This window comes from Aspergillus tanneri (assembly GCF_003426965.1).
Source record: "Aspergillus tanneri strain NIH1004 chromosome Unknown AapTan_5_pilon_pilon_pilon, whole genome shotgun sequence".
In the NCBI taxonomy this organism is placed as follows: domain Eukaryota; kingdom Fungi; phylum Ascomycota; class Eurotiomycetes; order Eurotiales; family Aspergillaceae; genus Aspergillus; species Aspergillus tanneri.
In genome coordinates this window covers 1,667,143-1,686,970 of record NW_022984632.1, presented here as the reverse complement: position 1 = coordinate 1,686,970, position 19,828 = coordinate 1,667,143, and the positions used below count along the sequence as shown (strand labels likewise).

The 19,828-nt window shown below is 46.9% G+C and overlaps 6 protein-coding genes across 6 annotated transcripts; 5 read left to right on the top strand and 1 right to left on the bottom strand.

Annotated features, from left to right (window-relative positions):
- Positions 1-557: 557 nt before the first annotated feature.
- On the top strand, positions 558-2,897 carry rcoA (putative transcriptional repressor TupA/RocA; the record flags this gene model as incomplete). Its single annotated transcript, XM_033574533.1, has 8 exons — positions 558-678; positions 786-867; positions 937-1,259; positions 1,329-1,855; positions 1,967-2,437; positions 2,510-2,642; positions 2,702-2,777; positions 2,873-2,897. 8 exons carry the CDS (start codon positions 558-560, stop codon positions 2,895-2,897), a joined length of 1,758 nt encoding a protein of 585 aa, XP_033422551.1.
- Positions 2,898-9,192: 6,295 nt separating this feature from the next.
- On the top strand, positions 9,193-10,716 carry ATNIH1004_009950 (uncharacterized protein; the record flags this gene model as incomplete). Its single annotated transcript, XM_033574532.1, has 4 exons — positions 9,193-9,942; positions 10,010-10,063; positions 10,136-10,309; positions 10,372-10,716. 4 exons carry the CDS (start codon positions 9,193-9,195, stop codon positions 10,714-10,716), a joined length of 1,323 nt encoding a protein of 440 aa, XP_033422550.1.
- Positions 10,717-11,142: 426 nt separating this feature from the next.
- ATNIH1004_009949 (putative mitochondrial folate carrier protein Flx1) lies at positions 11,143-13,239 on the bottom strand (the record flags this gene model as incomplete). The annotated part of the gene is made up of 8 exons (XM_033574531.1): positions 11,143-11,334; positions 11,389-11,705; positions 11,776-11,891; positions 11,975-12,044; positions 12,903-12,926; positions 13,005-13,033; positions 13,099-13,145; positions 13,213-13,239. 8 exons carry the CDS (start codon positions 13,237-13,239, stop codon positions 11,143-11,145), a joined length of 822 nt encoding a protein of 273 aa, XP_033422549.1.
- A 358-nt stretch (positions 13,240-13,597) lies between these two features.
- On the top strand, positions 13,598-14,795 carry ATNIH1004_009948 (U2 snRNP complex subunit HSH49; the record flags this gene model as incomplete). Its single annotated transcript, XM_033574530.1, has 3 exons — positions 13,598-13,617; positions 13,676-14,036; positions 14,136-14,795. 3 exons carry the CDS (start codon positions 13,598-13,600, stop codon positions 14,793-14,795), a joined length of 1,041 nt encoding a protein of 346 aa, XP_033422548.1.
- A 1,511-nt stretch (positions 14,796-16,306) lies between these two features.
- ATNIH1004_009947 (60S ribosomal protein L28) lies at positions 16,307-17,170 on the top strand (the record flags this gene model as incomplete). Its single annotated transcript, XM_033574529.1, has 5 exons — positions 16,307-16,358; positions 16,481-16,575; positions 16,677-16,700; positions 16,780-16,904; positions 16,993-17,170. The coding sequence occupies 5 exons, from the start codon at positions 16,307-16,309 to the stop codon at positions 17,168-17,170; spliced, it is 474 nt and encodes a 157-aa protein (XP_033422547.1).
- Positions 17,171-18,315: 1,145 nt separating this feature from the next.
- Positions 18,316-19,755, top strand: ATNIH1004_009946 (malate dehydrogenase; the record flags this gene model as incomplete). The annotated part of the gene is made up of 7 exons (XM_033574528.1): positions 18,316-18,328; positions 18,393-18,424; positions 18,508-18,787; positions 18,843-19,220; positions 19,276-19,360; positions 19,410-19,554; positions 19,615-19,755. 7 exons carry the CDS (start codon positions 18,316-18,318, stop codon positions 19,753-19,755), a joined length of 1,074 nt encoding a protein of 357 aa, XP_033422546.1.
- Between the last annotated feature and the right edge of the window lie 73 nt (positions 19,756-19,828).

Sequence of the window (19,828 nt, the reverse complement as noted above, 5' to 3'; positions counted from 1 at the left end):
CCCCGCCGAACTAAAAAGGGGGACAGGTATTAGTCGCTACTCGCCTATCGACTCGCTTCTCGCGCCAAATCTTCAGCCGCCCGCCGCCCCCATCCCATCCGCCCACTCTCTCAAACTAAGCAGTAGACCCAACCAACCTTGTGCTTGCTTGCTTGGGTTGAGCTCGCCGTCTGTCATCTATCATCCACCATCTATCTATCTACCTTCCTTCCTGTCATCTGTCTGCCCTAGTGCCATTCATTATTCTGCCTACGATCTTTATCGTTTCTCTATCTACCCACCCACCCACCCCCTTCCAGCTCCGACTCGGTCGCAGCGCTTGTTTCTTTGGGGCGCGCTGTAATGCGGCTGCGTTGACGTCTTTCTACCAGCAAGTAGTCTCTGTCCTCTCTCGTCTCTGGTCGGTCCGGTTGCCGAATTGGTTCGTTTCTTGCTTTGTTGCCGCGAACAATTCGGTCGCCACCTCGTGAAGCCAATTCCTTACTATACACCTCTTCTGTTCGCCTGGGGTGCCTTTTCCTTCGCAAGCAACCAGACTTACGAACCTGCTACGAACAATGTACAACGCACATCGCGGGATGGTTCCCGCTCCCAACTCCCGTCTGACGGAGTTGTTGGACCAGTTGCGCCAGGAGTTTGAAAGCCAGTCAAGGAGTACTGGCGAGTTTGAACACCAATGTACGTGATACTTTATTCATCCCCTACTCGGCCTCCGAGCCATCTCTCCTTGGTTGGATCGCTGCCGATTCGTTCTAAGGTATGCATGTTGACTCTGTTTCTCCTAGTAACTGGTCAGCTTCAGGAAATGGAGATGATCCGACAGAAGGTTTATCAGTTGGAGCAAGCACAGGTAAAGATGAAGCAAGAGTGCGTATTCCCAACCCTCTCCTCGTCATGACCGGCTTCCATTGAGTGCTGACGCTTTGGTTCGCCTAGTTATGAAGCGGAAATCCGAGTGCTGCGACATGAGCTCGAGTCGCGTGGTGTCCAAACTGTCTCATCTCATATCACCGCCCCTGCACAGCACGCCGGCCCTTCTCAGGCGCCCCCGCCTGCACTGGGTCATGGCCCTAGCAATCTGTTTGGTGGTATTATGACCAACCAAGGAGGTAGTGGTCCCGGCCTTGCCCCCCCCCCTCCCCAGGATCAGCAGCCTCCCCAGCATACCCTTCAACAGCCTGCTCCCGCGGCTCAACAAGGAGCGCCCCAACCGCCGCAGAGCTCTTTTGGAGGATATCAGCCTGGTGCTGCTGTGAACGGTATGTTGAGACTGCATTTATGATGAGTTCATGGATTCTCTGACCACGCATTCTTTTTCGTTATTATAGGTTATGGAGCACCCCCGCCGACCGCCTCACCTGGCCCCGGAAAAAGACCTCGCGCTCCTCCTGGTCCAGCAACTCCTCAGCAGACTCATCAGTTGGCCTACCCGGATCCTCGCGTGTCCCCTCAGCTGGCCCGACCTACCCCTCCCAGTCAGGCTGTCGTCCGTGAACGCCCGGGAAACATGCTGGCTAATTGGAATCCTGACGACTTGCCTGCTTCGCAGAAGCGAGAGGGAGCCGATTGGTATGCCGTCTTCAATCCTGAGGTACAGCGAGTGCTGGACGTCGAGCTTGTACACCATCTCGTTCATGACAGCGTCGTTTGCTGCGTTCGTTTCAGCAGGGATGGCAAATACCTGGCCACGGGTTGCAACCGTTCCGCCCAGATCTTCGACGTGAATACCGGCCAGAATGTCGCCACTTTGCAGGACGAGAACGTGGACAAAAACGGAGATCTTTACATTCGCAGCGTCTGCTTCAGCCCGGATGGCAAGTATCTCGCAACTGGCGCTGAGGACAAGCAGATACGGGTAAGTTCAGTTATTCTGTCCTCCATTTGCCGGTTGTCAGCGTCTATTTTACACTTTATCGAGGCCCACATTCCTTGGATGCTATGGCGAAGCTAACTACGGCGGATATAGGTTTGGGATATTGCTGCTCGAACCATCAAGCATATCTTTACTGGCCACGAACAAGATATATATTCCCTAGACTTCGCCGGCAACGGTCGTTATATCGCATCCGGCAGTGGAGACAAGACTGTGCGTCTTTGGGATATTCTAGACGGGAAGCTAGTCTACACCCTTAGTATCGAAGATGGTGTGACCACCGTTGCTATGTCCCCCGACGGTCACTATGTTGCAGCCGGATCGCTGGATAAAAGCGTTCGTGTTTGGGACACCACTACCGGCTATTTGGTGGAGCGTCTGGAAAGCCCCGACGGCCACAAAGACAGCGTTTACTCTGTTGCTTTCGCGCCCAACGGTCGGGATCTTGTCAGTGGCAGTCTTGATAAGACAATCAAACTCTGGGAGCTCAACGTTGCCCGCGGCGCATACCCCGCAGGAGGAGCCAAGGGTGGTAAATGTATTCGGACCTTTGAGGGTCATAAAGTACGTCAACGTCCTATAGCTGTGGCTTTGCCGGTTATCTTATTCTTGATGATTACTAAATTTGCTGTGTAGGATTTCGTTCTCAGTGTCTGTCTGACCCCTGACGGCCATTGGGTGATGAGTGGCTCCAAGGACCGGGGCGTTCAGTTCTGGGATCCGATTACCGGGAATGCGCAGATGATGCTACAAGGACACAAAAACTCGGGTGAGCTGCCTACTGCCTTTTGCTACTTCGGAGAGAGCGTTTTTCTAATTCAATCCCAGTCATCTCCGTTGCCCCCAGTCCTACAAACAACTTATTTGCTACCGGTAGCGGTGACATGCGTGCAAGAATCTGGCGGTATGTACCTAGCCAACCCACCCCACCTTATTTGTTGAGGACTCTGTACTTTTCTATTATCGGGGGATGGTGCTGACTGAACGCTTCACTCTCAGCTACTCGACGTATACTGGACGGTGATGGAATGGATGCTTTCCAAGGAACTCGGCGCATGTGTGACTATCCATGTTAATTATGCTTCTTCTCTGTTTCCCGTTTTGCTTTATGTGCTTTGGCCTGAATTTGCGTGTTAATTTAAGGCAGCTTCGTTTTGGAACAGCTCCCACATTTCCATGAGTGAAATCTTTATGGCTGACCAGTTATAAGAAGAGAAAAATGGGGGTGGGAGAGAGGGAAGAGAAGGTTGGGAAAAAAAAAAAAAAGGGAAGTGGAGAAGAAAAGTATGGGGGTAAACAAAGAATGTCTGTATGAAATATTTGCTGGATGCTTCACTTTCTGTGTGCTATGGAGCTTCACCTGTCATTGGTTTGCCTGATAGTGAATTTGACTGGGGAGTAAAGCCAAGTGTCATTATTCTTGAGTGCTGTAAATATGGCGCCGTGGCCAAATGGGCAATCCATATCACACTGCGTGAAAAGGAGTCTTCCTACTTAGCTCAACTTGACCAGGGAGGATCTCACGGCCAGGCTAGAGATCAATCGATGTTTTTTTAAGTGTATACGCATAGTTAGTTACGTACATACAAACATAGATGTAGCTATACGCGTTCTGATATAGTAAAGATTAGGAGAGAATAGGGTAGAGTCAAGTTCATTACTTATTACCTCATACCCCCAATCAGAGCAATGCTATAATGGATCTATTGCGTAGCATAGTGGAATATAATTAATATACTCTGTACTCGAATCTTGATCTCCGTGAATGACGTGACTAATAGATAGACCATCTCCATGAAATCCATCAATCCTATGTACCACGTTTCATTCTTTTCCTGTCTTGGTTCCTCTTCGGAAGAGCCCTGTTGAATACGAATTTGTATGCACTTGCCTCGTATATCATCAACATTGTGCCTACCCAGGTATGTACAGACATACTTAGAGACCATAAGCCTAGGTAAAGATGCACTAATGACAAGAGAGGTTAACTGGACTTAACTATCCATCTAAGAGTGGAGAGCTGCCCACAGCATTCCAAAATTATTTGTATGCACCTGACGATCACGAGTGAACAGCTTACTTTTACAGAGTAGTCAAAGGTATCGTTCTCACTCCAAGGAGAACATGCATGTGTGCAAATTAAGAAGATTAAAAAAGATCCCCATCAGAGAGCGCCCCCATGCATGCACCAGTCAGCCGCAGTGAAATTTTGGGGGCCACTGGCGGCTACTGGGAATTTTCTTGCCAGGCAGCAACATGACCTGGATCGATAATTCGAGAGAAAGAAAATAATCGTATTAATAAAATCGGATTAATAAATCATATTCTCCGAACTTTTGCGGCGATAAAAACAGTGGACGCGCTATGCTCCTTACGGATTACATACTGTATTACTCCCATCTCCTGTCTCAGCACCATCCTGATCCAGATAGATTGCAAAGTCCCTGGTTGCGGCAGAGGTAAGGAAGGGAGTTGTGTCAACTGGATTAAGCTCGCTCTACGTGTGCCCGAATGAAGCAAGATCATCGAACAATGGGAAATCCTCACAAGTCCATCGGAGTGATATCAGGATGATCATCTTATGTGATAGATCCGATCCGTTCTACTTACTCGCTAGATTTTGGCATCTGCTCCATACATAATCCCTCTTGGGTGCATGGAGTTATATGCACGTCTGCGGATAGATGTACTTAAGTACCTAGCTAGTACTTGGTTAAGAATGCATAGTTACGACTTATTATTGCGCCGAAGAATGAAATTTATAACATGATACTTTACGGAGGACATGACCGTAGATTCTTCCATGATGATTTTTTTCTACTACTGCGACTTTGCGAGGGACGATTATGTATACGGCGCTGGACATACGACGAAGTACTCCGTAGTCTGTACAGAAGAGAGATTTATTTATGCATACGTGTTCGGAGGCTAGTCAAAGTATATCATGAAGGATGAATCGAAGAGAACAAGGGCCGGCCCGCCCTCGCAACAATTTGGAGGGTAAAAACTGAAAACGAGGGGTCGTGATCAATCTCCGATATATTATTACCTAACCTTGGGATAGGGGAAGACTGATTCTAACCCTCTCTCCCTTACGTACGGACTGCATACTACAGTTTACTGGACTACAAGAAGCCCTCTCTCTTGGTACCCACTGCTGACAGGAAAGGGGGGAGAGTGCTCTCTGCTCTAGCGCTACAACACGAAGATGATTAAAGTGGGATGGATCCTGGGGGAAAGGATTCTCGGAAAAGAATGAGTATAAATAATTTATTTTTAATCTGCATCGACTTGCTTAAGCATACTTAAATTTCACCCAGGCTCTATTCTATGGCCCTCAAAAGGTTGCGATGGTCAAATCGCAGCCTTGCCTATATTACCGTGATTTAAATGGAATTGTTTCAGTGCTCCGTATTCTGTAGCTCAGCTCGGCCTAAAATAACTATAAGAACAAGAACAATAGGTATTAGAAATTTTTTAGCTCGTGTCATACCAGAGGTACGGAGTAGAAATTCTCAATTTGGGCAGGTGTGGCAAGTATTACCCATACAATACGGAGTACCTCGCCTAGTCAATCTTGATACATCTCAGGAGTGAAGCTAGATTGGCTCGAACCCAGGAAAGTAAGATATGTAGGTAATCGGAGCGGGAAACGATCTGACTGATATGGTCCGGTCCAGCTCGAGCTACCTACCCTGTAATTTCTGCATCGAAGTACCTAGCTTAGTCTGGAGAGACATGGAAGCTCCGCCTCTTACTCCGTAATCGAAGTGGGTATGCTCTCTCATATACACATCAAAAGTACGGAATACCGTGGCAGCAGTATTTGGAGCTACGGGGAGCACCAGATGCGGTAGATCGTCACCTCCCCCTCTCCCCTGGATGAGATTTGTCGCCAGTCGCGGCTATCAGCTACTACCTAACTAGTAGTCGACTGCCTACGCAGTAGTGCAGAGGCACATTCCACCCCCAAGGAGACGCTATCCAATGGCAGCTTCCTAATTTCCACACTATTGATCGCCCACAGACGGTCCGTCCTGTAGCTCTGCCGGCGAACCCTGTCATGCTTCAGGATTCGAAGTGAAAGGACGATTGGTGGCTGGAAAAGAGGTGGGGGTGAAACATTGATTCTTCTATCTTTCTGCTTATCTCAGTAAGTAGACAAGTGCTACGGTGGATACTTAGGGTACTAACAGATGGATGTTGTATCGAGGTTGTGATTGATGCACTCTTAGATAGTCCCTATGGTGCTCTGCTATAAGTAGTTCCCCCGTACTTTTGCCATCCAATTACTGGGCCTTTCGGATCCTCTGCAGCATATTGGTGGCCACTTGGGCTTGCCTCCCGCGTGAGCTGCCACTGAAACATCCACCATCCAATGTAGGTACAGTATATTCTTACAGAACATGAATATGCTAAACTTGAAAGTGTGAGATGTGGGATAAAAATAGGCTACAGCTGTCGGGGCCTCCTGAAGCACCCAGAACCCAAGTACAGAATACTAATATAGGATAGTCACTCCGTACATACTTACCCTTTACCTGCAGGGTGCTTACTCCATGCAAATGATAAGGCGACGATCAAAATCGAGCTCGAACTAAGGTGACAACTGCGCAGGGACAGGTCGCTTGTTCTTGGATTCAGCCACAGTTTCAAAGATCTACATCCATTCCGGTGATGATCATCACCACCCACCAGTTAAGGGAGGATTGTCTGTCATAGAATCGCCCCCCCTACTCCCCTTAGGTCCCAACAGTTCAGGTGCCTGCGCGAATAGCGAGGGTATCCTGGTCAGTATGTTTGCTAACATCATCAGTACGAGAGGTGGAAACTAGTAGCAATAAGCATCACGAGCGAATATTGTTAATAATACCATATGAAAATCTTTTATTTTTTTCCCTTCTTCACATGGAATCAGTAGAATAAGGATACGTAATATTACAGTACTTCCAAATTCACAGGTTGACAGTCCGTGATTGGATTTAAAAGTTGTCTGCATGCCATATGTTTGACTTGTCTAGTCGTGGCCTGGGTTCACCGAGTTTGGTCAGATGATATTATGAATTAATTACCTGGCAAGTACCGATTAGCAAGTATTCCGATCCCCTGTTCCCTGATTGGTGCCTAGCTATGTTCATCATGGAAGTCAGCAAGTGTATCCATGATGGTTATTAACCATTCATCCAGCTGGGAAAATAAAAGGAGATGGATTTCAACGGACTTCTTGACTTAAATCTTCAAGTTGGCGCGCCTTCTCATCTCTAATTCCTCTGCGTTTTTACTTATATTATTACTATAATTATATTGTAACCAGCCCCTACCTAGGCACTACGTACAGAAATCTGTCTGAACTAATACGTCCTTCATACTAGGGTAATTAAAGTCCACTACCATCAGTGCGGCGTGTGATTGTCAGCCCAGCCCGATCGGACCGTAACCATCGCGTTCCGCGATTGGATTAAGACATGGGATGCACCACGATCCTGTGCTAGGCCCACCCTGTCATGACTACCCGAGTACGGAGCTGTGTGGAGTACTTTATTTTATTTAATTTTTTTTTTTTTTTTTTTTATTTTTTAAAAAAAAGGGCCTGCAGTAATCATTCTTCCGTCGCCCCATCCAACATATTAGACAATTTACATCCAGTTGTTTATTTCTGAATATATAATAAAATAAACACATGCTCCGAAGAAAGGGAGAGGGAACATGCACAGCACCCGAGGATTGTAAGGCAGGTGTATATAGGCAGATACACTGTCTGTAGAGAGTAGACGCAGATCATCGTGGAATATGTTAATTTAAAGTCATGGACGTCACGTTTCTTTCCTTGTCTGGGCAGTCAGCTCTTCAGCAATTATGTATGTGATCTAAAGAGTGGTATAAATACCTAGATCATACCTACTTAGGAAGTAAATGGATGTAGGCAGTACGAAGTAGTATGGTAATATTTACAGGCCTCCTGGGACTGTCAGCGGTCAGTCCGCCTATAAGAATTAGCATGGATGGACGAAAATCTTCCCTAAACCACAGCCCAGAGAGATTTTGGGGGGGAGGGGGGATGGTGAAAATAAAATTCCGTTATTGGATGCTTTATTACAATTTTGATTTTGTGACTCTCGTTTCAGCCAATCTTTGGATAAACTTGGTCAAATTGAACGAGGACCGCTTACCCCGTACTCGTGGCTCTTAGCTCTTCCAATACCTACCTTGTATCCCATACGGTATACTACTGACAACCATTATTTCCTTAGGTACGGAGTGTGCCATAACATATAGGAATCTCCAGACTGAATACCTATAAAACCTAGGGGTAGGTATGTATATACATACAGAGAAAGGGTACGCACGTTCGTCATGGATACATCCAAGCAGCGAAAGATTGTGTCTTTCCTAGAGCTGGGTCTACAAGCCTTCAGCTAGCTACCACTAGCAGGCTTGATCCCTGTCACTGTCCACCCCCGCTGCTTCCACTGCCCTGGGACCAGAAGGAAGGTGGGAAGGAGATGATAATACTAATACCTAACTAAGTAATAGTAATAGTAATAATAAAAATAAAAATAATTTTAAAACAAATGGTGCTAAAATATTTTTATTTTTATTATGGTCTTCCCTTCCCTCAACTGGCTTAAAGACTGTATATATCTAGTTCTAGATCACCGTCCACTAATTCAAGAGGCAAAAAGTGCGTGAAGAACAAGGATTACCTAAAAGAAAGGACTTACCACTTAATATATGAATAAATTGACTCGAATTATTAGCTGGATTTTTGTTATTGTCATATCAATACCATTATATCATTGTCAGCTCTTCCTACCTTTCTCCTCTCTTTTTGGGTGATTACTCGAGATCTATACATACATACTTCCCTGCCCTAGAGGCACAGGTTCTCCTGTACTGTGGGTATATTTAAAGCTAACCTAGAATGTTGAGCAGTTCTTTCTTTTTTCTTTGCTTTTAGTATCTTGATCCCGACTTAAGACTATATTTGTGGGTTTCTAGTACCCTATCCTTTGGCACCGAGTATTCGGCAATTACCACAGCTGATTATAATAATAATTATCATTATCATTTTTCTGCACAGAAAAAAAAAAAAAGCTTCCGAAGTAAGTTTCCAATGCCCTTATAGGTTTATTTTTTATACTCCGGAATACTGAGATCTGGGGGTGTTTCACTCTTTTCGTTATCCAGTTTATTTGGTTACAGAGAGACGGAACTAGAGAGATAGACAGAACTACTCAAGCACGCCAAAAGTAGCAGAAGCATCCTATTTGGGTGTCCGGGCCGTTATATCTGGTTTGCCAAATTTGGGTCTCATCGTCATGGAATCTACAGAGCCAGTGACTTACGAATTTCCTGGCCATGGAGTCGGCGCTGTTGCTCCCCGCCGGATGATGACCTCCAATCTAGGGCATAATTTTTCATTCTACGCCAATCCGACTGCATCATTTCCGCTGCCTTTTCACCAGTCGTCTTCTGCTACTTACAGTTTCCATCATACGCTCAACCACCACCACCACAACCAGGGTTACCCACACTTTTATGTGACCAGCCACCAGCCAGTCAACCCCCAGCCGGTGCGCCTATCATCAGAGCCACCACCTATCCAACCGATTCCAGATATTCGTCCAGCAAAGAATGCTGTCAATCGCATGGCCCGAGATCCGTTGGCCAAGGTCGAAACAAGCTCAACTTCTCAGCAGGCTTCAGCCGCCGTGCGCCCAGCCAATGTAGCTGCAAGAAGCAGAAGCCCTAATGCCGCTGAAGTTGAGTTCTCAACAGAGGTGGATGTGTTAATGAAAGCAATCCAGTCAAAGACAGGTGTTCCACCGTCGAATCAGCACTCATTACCGCCACTCCAGCAACTGACACATGGGAGTACAAATGGCTTTCCTCCGTATTCCATTACCCCGTCCACGAATCTTCGGTACACTACTATGGTCGATGAACCCCCTCTTCGACCAGGAAAGAAACGTAAATATGCCTGCACTCTTCCAAACTGCGGGAAAAGTTTTGCGCAGAAGACTCACCTAGATATTCATACGAGGGCCCACACTGGAGATAAACCTTTTGTATGCACGCAATGTGAAATGAGAGGAGACAAGGAAGAGCGTATGGCTAATTTTTTATTTCTTTTAGATCTGCAAGGAGCCCTCATGCGGGCAGCGCTTTTCCCAGTTGGGCAATCTGAAGGTGAGCCTACCTACTTATTTGGTATGCTATTCTGGAGGGCTTTGTTCGCTGAAGAAGGCATGTAATTGGCAGACCCATCAGCGACGACACACAGGGGAGAAGCCTTTCTCTTGTGATATCTGCCAAAAGAGATTCGCCCAACGTGGCAACGTCCGAGCCCATAAAATCACACACGAACACGCCAAGCCTTTTACCTGCCTTTTGGACGAGTGTGGGAAACAATTCACCCAGCTGGGAAACCTCAAGGTACGAGAACAAAATCATTCTGGTGCTGATGTTGGTCACCCCGCGTCTAACCAGTTGAGCAGTCTCATCAAAACAAATTCCATGCAGCTACACTACGGGACTTAACACTAAAGTTCTCTCAAGTCAACGGGGGGGAGTCTATGAATCCAGAAGACCGAAAGCTTTGGGAGTATTTTGCCACGCTCTATAAGAACAGCAACAAGGGAATCAAGGGTCGTGGAAAAGACCGCCGAATCTCACCTACTTCCAAGTCAGACCCCGGGTTTGAAGCCCGAAGGAGACTCGATGATGGTGAAGATAAAATACGACGAGGAAGCTTTGAGGATTCCTCAATCTACACAGGAGGGTCCAGCAGTGACGAAGAGGATACAGAGGCTTATTATATTGGTAGTAAGCGAAGCCATTGACCAGTCCTAGGCCGTTTTAGGCTGTTCGATCTTTTTATTTTTTTTTTTTTATATTCATCTTTCCCCCCTTAAAAATCCTTTGGGGCTTTTTTGTTTCCTGAAATAGGATGTTCATATGATACCAGGTTTGCCTGCATTGCAATTGCGATGGATCAATGCTTAAAATATCTGCACGGCTTTTTGCTTTCCCGCCTACTCTGTATTGCTCATCTACCTTGTCAAAATTCGCTCGATAACCCAAAAAGTGGCTCTGAAAAATTACTGGGGACTTATCCATCACACCTTATCTTACAGAAGTGAATGAACAAGTAGTACATTGTTGAGGGTAGCAAAGGCAAAGAAGAATACAGTCATCTTCTGTAGGAATCATTAGAGGAAAGGACTATAAAATCGGGTAGACTAAGTCCATCCTCTCAAAACCAAGTTCTACTCATGGGTAAATGGACCAGGTAAATACGCCTTGGTGTTCTCATATACCAGAAAGGTCACCCAGGTGCTTGGCAGTACCCGGAATATATTCGGCCCCAGTCCCTTGTAGAAACCTGCAATCCCCTCTTTAACCCAGATCTGCACAATAGCGTCCCAGGCGCCTCGGTAGACAATACGGGCATCATAAGTCTGCAGTCGGGACCGCAACACTTGATAAGGATAGGTCGCACATCCAGCACATACCTTTGACAGGCTGGAGATAACAAATAAATCCAGGTTGCCAAGCTCATGGCGCTGTAGTTTGGCTGGTCTGCCATCATTAGAGATTTTTGTCCGGTACACCTTAAGTTTTTCGTACGTCATGAACTGTAGTGCACCGTGGCTGACACCGAAAAGGGATGGAAGCAGGCCCCTATAGAAGCCCAGGATACCCTCAGAGCGGTAAATTTGCGTTACGCCCGTAGTAAAGGATGAATACGCCTCGGGTGTTCTAGAACCGGTGGACAACATACGAGTCTTGATTACCCAGATAGGGTTTGTCAAGATAGATGTCAGCATACCTGTTGAAGCATCGAATTAGTCTTCGCTACGCAAAGATCTGAAACAGCGCAGCCGGCCCTAGTCCCTTACCTGCGGCGCCCGAGGAGATGAAATAATCGAAAGATGTCAGTTCTTGTTCCCGGGTAGTTCGGGATACTCGCAGCATGCTCTTAAGATTGCTGTAGCACAAGAAATACAGTGCCCAACTGGTAGAATTTCCAAGCACATTAGGCGTCAGCCCACGATAGAATGCTGTGATGCCGCCTTCATATTGAAATATCTCGCGTACGATTCGGAGTGAACGGCCCATTCGAGAGGAAGAGGATCGGTCAACTGAAGATCGTTCAAAGAAGTATGAGCTATCACAGCACCCAGAGCGAAAGACTTGGTCTCGAATATTTACCTTGGAGCCGAGTTTTGATCAAATCCAGCGGATGCAGACAAAGCGTCGAAACGATTCCTGCCGTGAATCCCGCTACGGTCTCCACCAAGGGTGACACGCCATTCTGATCAGTCATGAACCCTTCGAGTTTTCCGAGCTTCTAGAGTTGCTTTGCTTAGGGGATGCGATTATGGACGGAGGTTGGAAGACGTATAATCTCTGGGGCGCTACTTTCTTGGGGAACTCTTGACCTCGGGAGAAACTCCAACTCCGCTCCGCAACGCGCCAGGGAGTGTATTTCATCAACTAGGGGTCCATTTGTATTGATTATCCCAGGTACCTTAAGGATCACGACAAAGGGGGACTGGGGTTTATATTCGACGGTACAGTTTACAATACTCCAAGCCTGATTTAGCCCTAGGACAAAAAGAAAATTATTTACGTGTACACAACTTAAAATCTAGAAAAATGAAACGCCATGCCAATCCAAAATGATTAAAACCCCCTAAAATTCAAACAGCAGTGAAATATGAATTTGGTAGAATGCAATTTAAAAATACATTGGGTCCACATAAAAACTTCTAGGCATCAGTATGACCAGAACGCGAAGCCATCTTCAAGACTCTAGCGCGATGTCTCAGCCGTCCAGAGGTCATGGGCTGAAGAGATAATATCACGCTCCCTTTGGAAGGAGTCCAATACCAACCCCCCGGAGACTCAAGCCTCTCTCTTTTTTTTCTTTTTATTTTTATGCGAGGGGCGAAAACAGCCTGTAACTTTGAGTGGGATGGTCGGGAATATGGGTGGGGAGTACAGATGACCGATAGCTACTCACTTGAATAGAGATGGTCTGGGTTCACTGTAAGTATAGCCTATCCATTGGATTAGTATGAAGGGTGTTCCAGGTTCACATAAAGATGCATCGTAGTACACATACCGAGATAGACGATCAAAGGCAGGTACCCACTATTTTAAAGAAAAAGAGTCAGCTCTACTCAATAGACTCCAGGGTAGTATTAAAAATAGCTTACTAGTGGATAACAACTCTGGATATGTCGATAACCTTGGAAATGCGCTCCTGGTGGAAGAATGTTGTCAGCAACCTTGCAAGGGTCCGTATGAGTACGGTGAAGAGGAGTACTTACCTTGGATTCCTCAGAGAATTGAACCATTATGACAGCGGGCCTGGTGTTAAGCAATCCACCGATTGTATATAGAGCGAAATATGAAGGGCTAGTCGCGGAGCTTAAGGCTGATAAGAAGTTTATGTGTGGTGGTTAGTGGGCGGAGAGGCGGAATGTGCTGCAAAATCTCGTTTTCGAAGGCCTAAGGCTGCCAATAAAAAAAGTACAAGCTTCCACAACTTTTCATCCCACAACCACCGCGGCCGACCATTAAAACTATCCTCTTTCATGCCATAATTAGTGTCCTCTTTGACCTAAGCAATATCTAACTGCAACAATCTTGTGCGAATAAAACCCCCAGTTGTTCCTCAATCCCAGTAGATCCCTTTGACAGCAAGTCCGCGCCATGTCCGGCGCAAGGCATTGGTAAGTAACCGCCTATTTCCACGCAACTAGGATGGATTCAGGTTAACGGTCCCTGCAGGGAACAGGACAAAGAGGCTACCGTTTACATAGGGAACCTCGATGAACGGATCACAGATAGCCTGGTATGGGAGTTGATGCTGCAGGCGGGACGGATCGTTAACGTTCATCTACCGAAAGATCGAGTCACCCAGTCGCACCAGGGATATGGTTTTGTAGAGTTCATAAGCGAGGAGGATGCCGAATATGCGTCACGGATAATGAATGGCATTCGTCTCTATGGAAAACCAATACGCGTGAATAAAGCATCAGCTGATAAACAAAAATCGGTGGAGATCGGCGCAGAGCTCTTTGTTGGGAACCTTGATCCCATGGTCACTGAGCAGGTCTTATATGATACGTTCAGTCGTTTTGGGAATTTGGTTAATATACCAAAGGCAGGAATCCTCCCCAGGCCCCAACACCCAACAGTTGCATTCGTCGATATTTTTTCTAAATGAAGCTCGGCTGACTAGCTACAGATTGCACGAGACGACAATAATCTCTCCAAGGGCTATGGGTTTGTATCCTTCGGTGACTTCGAGTCTTCGGACGCTGCTATAGCCAATATGAGTGGTCAGTACCTTATGAATAAACAAGTTTCTGTACAATACGCCTACAAGAAAGATGGAAAGGGAGAGCGGCACGGCGACCAGGCAGAGCGAATGTTGGCTGCGCAAGCTCGCAAGCACAATGTCCGTCCGCCGACGCAATCGATACCACCACAGTTTTCGGGCCCAGGGACTCCCATCGCAGTGACAATGGCCAATAGTGATAGCTCTAGACCCTTGAGTACTGGTCCATCCGATATAGGCATGGGAAGAAGCGTGGTTTCGAATGTTGGATTCCAGAACATGCCTCCTCCACAACCCAACCGACCCGTCCCTCTTCCGACTTCTTTGACAAACCCACCGCCAGGTTTACCAGCGCGGCCTCCACCTTCTCAGGCTGGTTATGGAGGCCCGCAGGCTTTCCTACCACCTGGCTTTAATACTGCCAGCCAGCAACCAGCTTTTAACCCTCAAGCATCGCCACCACCAGGTTTCGCCCCTCCCGGATATGCTACTCCAGGGGGCGCTCCAGGAGCCCCGCCACCATTGCCTCCGGGATTCCAGCAGGCTAATTTTGGTCGGGGCCGCTGAATTTCCTACCATTTACTATGGACTACCTAGTGGTACCTGGCTTATCCCATGAATATTTAAAGACGATATGACTTGAGGAAAGAGCCTATTAATGTATGTAACAGCCAGAGCAAGTTACACATTAGAAGGCATCCTAGCCTAACGATTCTTCCAATATCAGTGCTACACACTAACGCACTAGTCGGTGTTCTCTCTCTCATTTATTTTTTTTTTTTTTTTTTTTTTTTTTTTTTTTTTTTTTTTTTTTTTTTTTTTTTTTTTTTGTCTTTATCCTCCTATTTTGGGTATTTCTTATGGGAAGAGATTCTGCCTGAGAGGAGGTTGTTCGGGCGTTAAATTGTATGCAGTCATTTATAAATTTGAACATTGGAACATGGTAGATCTCAAATCTCGAGGCTGATGTTAAAGCAGGTGATCCGGACACATCCCTCAGAGTGGCTGACAGTCATATCAGAGTCACCATTTCTGCCCAAATAAGAAAAAGGCCAATATTTAAAAGCAGATGGAATGAACTTAGTTATAGACGAGGGGACAAAGTACTAAAGGTAGTGCAATAATGATGACGGAAATGATCAAGAAAAGGACACGAATTTAGGATCTCTTGGCCGACCATCAGGGCCTATGTTGTTTTTGGCAAACCGTTCTTCTGTATAGATTCGACGAGCTTCGTCAAAATTGACTTTTTGATGTTTCATGATTTTCCGCACTTCCCATTTAGCTTTTTTATCTAATCCCGCCCTCGTGTCACCATCTGTAATATTAGCAGAGAGATCGAATTGCGAAGATGTCAAGCCAGCTTCTAGATCGCCGGCAAAACTGGCAGGGAGGCGATGATAAATATACTCTGGCACCGGCATGAAAGGCAACCATCGGGTCCGGGTAAGGTAAAGCGCTGAGGAAGAGTTAGGATAATCCCATGACTTGCAGGTCTCGAAGCTGTGTTGACAACATACCAGTCCCACAAACAACGACCGAAAAAATTAGGAAATAAAGAAGATAATAAGCCATAGCTGTATGTGAAGTATCTGATCGCCAGCGAGCGATGGGGTTCAGGAAATCAGACAAGAAGTCAAATTCCCTCAAGGCAGAGGAGACCTTCGATCTTAGTGACTTAGTAAACGCTTGCCTGATAGCCTGATATGGCAGGAGAGACTGCTACGACCCAGTATATCCGAGGCATTGACATTACCAGAGGAAGAGAGGGTCTGTCTGTCTAGGTGGTATGTACCCGGCCTGGATACCAGCTGCTACGAAGTAACTAGCTAATTTAAGGTAGTAGGTTGAGTAAGCAGACTCTCTTTAACTTAGTTAACTAACTAGCTATATGAATGGCCAGGGGTACTGTACAATCTATTCCCAATGCGGCCTGCTTAGCGAGGCTGGCGGTAATCATTCTTGGCGTTTTAACACACACAACCTAGCCATCGTGACCGTTAGAAGAGGAACCGTGGCCAGATTTTCAGGTTTTGTTCGAACTTTTCCAACCCATCTCTCCAACAAATATTATCATAATGGCCGCCGCAAGATCGAACGTTTCCAGTGACCTGGTTTGGCAGATCACCCGTATGTTTTCACCGATATCAGAGAAAATAGGACCTACAAAAAGCTCCAAAATTTGGCCTACCAAATTCACCCATGCCTACCTACCCTAATCCCGACTAATTCGAAGCATTCTAAATAAACAGGCACCCAGAATGCGTTTCTCGTCAAGCGCAACAACGGTGGTGGCTCCCAGTTTTCTCGTGACCCCCTGAACCTGCAGAACAAGCATTCTTTCAAGGTATGTGCACACAGTCCACAGGCACCTTCAAGGATATTATCCCGAAATCAAAGAGGCAAGACAGAGCTAGTGGCTAATTGACTCTCTTTCCTGTTGTCTAGTATGCTGGATATGCCAACACTAAGGTATTATTTTACTTTCCTCACCCTCGGGGTTCTCAATGGCCTCACACCGTAGGTATGGGAATTTTAACCACGACAACAGGCCATCGGTGTCCAGCCTACTGAGGACGGCGGTGTTGCAGCCATCACCAAGAAACCCGGCAACCCTCAGCAGCCCGCGAAGAATGTCGTCACTGTGAACTATGGTCCCAAGACCTCCAACCGCAAGTATGTAAAACTGACCATTTTCTGGCCTCCTGAGGATGACAATCTCTGCGGCTTCTCTTGCTAACGGTGCTATTGATCCTCTGGATAGAATTTACAAGGGCGTCGCCGAGAAGTCTGCTAAAAGCGGCTACCGTGCTGATCTCCGCCAAGATGCCGTTGCTCGTGTGAGCGCCATCCGCCGCACGCAGAAACCAAAGAAGGACACACCACCCAGGAAGCCCAGAGGCGCCCAGGCCAGGAACGCCGCAGAGAAGGTATCTGAGTAAAGAAAATGTTCTTCTCGGGAGGATGGGGTACCTGGAAGTAGGATCAGGATTGGGCCATATGAGCCTGCGCTAGGCAAGGGCAGAACCGTCCATGTAATCTACAGTGATATTGCTACCGGGAGTAGACCCGACCAGCCATGCAGCAAATAATCAAAGAGAAAAAAAACAAGGAAACAAAGCAGGAAGGAGAATGAGGCACAAAACACTAATGCCCTCTGTGGGAAAATTAACCAACTTCTGAGAAAGAAAGGAAAAGCCTACTTTCTGTATCATATGCCATCATCTATAAGCACGTGTTTTACTCAATAGCCGTTTATCGGGCCGACGTGGGTTGTCGCGGATTTGCTGAGAGAGCTCTGGTATTGTCCATCCGCCTTTTCCCGAAATAAGGGCGGCTCCAGGGCCAAATCGGGTGACACTCGGAAGTGAAGTCTGGAGACAAAACGAAAACCACCGGAATCATGGGGAATTAACACCTCTTTTTTGGGGGGTCACCAACTGTCCCGGCTATACGCCAAATCACATTGTGGGTGTCATCTTCACAGCCGCAGTAGGACTACGAAGTATCATAGGAAGCACTTCATCCTCTGAGGTACTCGGCACCTGGCACCAGGTAGGTTTCTGTAGGTACAGGTACGTACTGTACATACCTAGGTAACTTCCATACGTCCTGTCCTGTACATACCCACTCATGACGTTCCCTGGCAGTCGCCGGCCAAAATAAGGGCCAAGGGTACCCCACATGTGATCAAGTGATGGGATCTAGATGGGTAACCGCAAGTACATAGATATATAATAAGTACAAAGGAAATCCAACCTGGCTGAATATTCCTTTCCTACTTCATATCTGTCCCACTCTATAGCCCGGTATTGATTATCCCTAAACCTGGTGAGTGGATGACATTTTTATGGGTCTCCTGATTCCTTCCTCCATACCACTTGCCTAGACTAGTTCACCGTGCTCCCCTCCATTTACCCCTCTCCACCTTGTCCTCCATAACCTTCCCACCTCTCCTCTTCCACTTTCTCGGCTTCTCGATTCTCTTATTTGGAGATCATTTGCCTTACATGTTTCACTGTCCCGCACTTCTGTCTGGCTGACACCTGAATTGCTTCTTCCTCAGACGGATCATTCTTTAGACACCATGGTGAAAGCTGGTAAGCATAGCACTGGTTTCTTATCCCGTACGCCTCCCTTATTGGCACTAACATACTTCGCTAGCTGTCCTTGGAGCATCTGGCGGCATTGGCCAGGTCTGTGGTCTACCCCTTATCCAACATCTTCCGCAGTACATGACAATATCTAACTACTGCAATTCTTCTTCGCTTTGGCACAGCCATTGTCTTTGCTCTTGAAAACATGCCCTCTCGTCGATGAGCTGGCCCTGTATGATGTTGTCAACACCCCCGGTGTTGCCGCTGATCTCTCTCACATCTCTTCTGTCGCTGTATGTGCCCAATGTGCTTCAAAAACCCTTATGATGCGACATAAAGCATCGGCATCTCACGTGTTTTGCCCATACACGCAGAAAATTTCGAGCTTTTTGCCCAAGGACGATGGGTTGAAGCATGCCCTAACCGGAACCGATGTTGTTGTCATTCCCGCCGGGATTCCCCGTAAGCCAACCCTGTTCTTAGTGAATCGGCGGTGGTGCTCTCTAACTCGCTACAGGGAAGCCGGGTATGTCGCGTGACGACCTTTTCAAAGTCAACGCCGGCATTGTACGCGATTTAGTCAAGGGTATCGCTGATTTCTGCCCCAAGGCGTTCGTTCTCATCATTTCAAATCCTGTCAACTCGACAGTTCCGATTGCCGCAGAAGTGCTTAAAGCCGCAGGTGTCTTCGACCCCCAGCGTCTATTCGGTGTAACTACGTTGGATGTTGTTCGTGCGGAGACCTTTACTCAGGAATTCTCGGGCCACAAAAACCCTTCCGCCGTCAAGATCCCAGTCGTGGGCGGTCACTCAGGCGAGACCATTGTTCCTCTCTTCAGCAAAGCTAGCCCCTCGTTCCAGATCCCTGCTGAAAAATATGATGCATTAGTCAAGCGTAGGTGCCCAGTTTTGCAGGATCGTACGTGATCACCCAGCTAATTAATCTCCAGGCGTCCAATTCGGCGGTGACGAGGTTGTTCAGGCCAAGGATGGTGCAGGTTCTGCCACACTCTCTATGGCGTTTGCTGGATTTAGGTTTGACCCCTTGTGTCAATGTAGTTATGTGAGCACTAATGTATTGTAGATTCGCTGAGAGTGTCATCAAAGCATTCAAGGGTCAGACAGGAATCATCGAACCCACTTATGTTTACTTGCGTGGCGTGCCTGGTGGTGAAGCCATTGCCAATGCTACTGGTGTTGATTTCTTCTCTACTCAAGTAGAACTTGGGGTAAGTCGTTCAATATTCACGCATTTACTGACTGACGTTTAACATTAACGTGATAAATAGACCAACGGCGCTGAGAAGGCTATTAATATCCTTGAAAACGTGACTGAACAGGAGAAGAAGCTTCTTGCGGTTTGCACAAAGGGCCTGGAAGGCAATATTGTAAAGGGCATTGACTTTATCAAGAACCCACCACCAAAGTAAACGCGCCCGTCCCCGTCTACCATTCACCAGATTACCCTTATCAGTCGATGATGCACATTGCAGCGCACTCTTG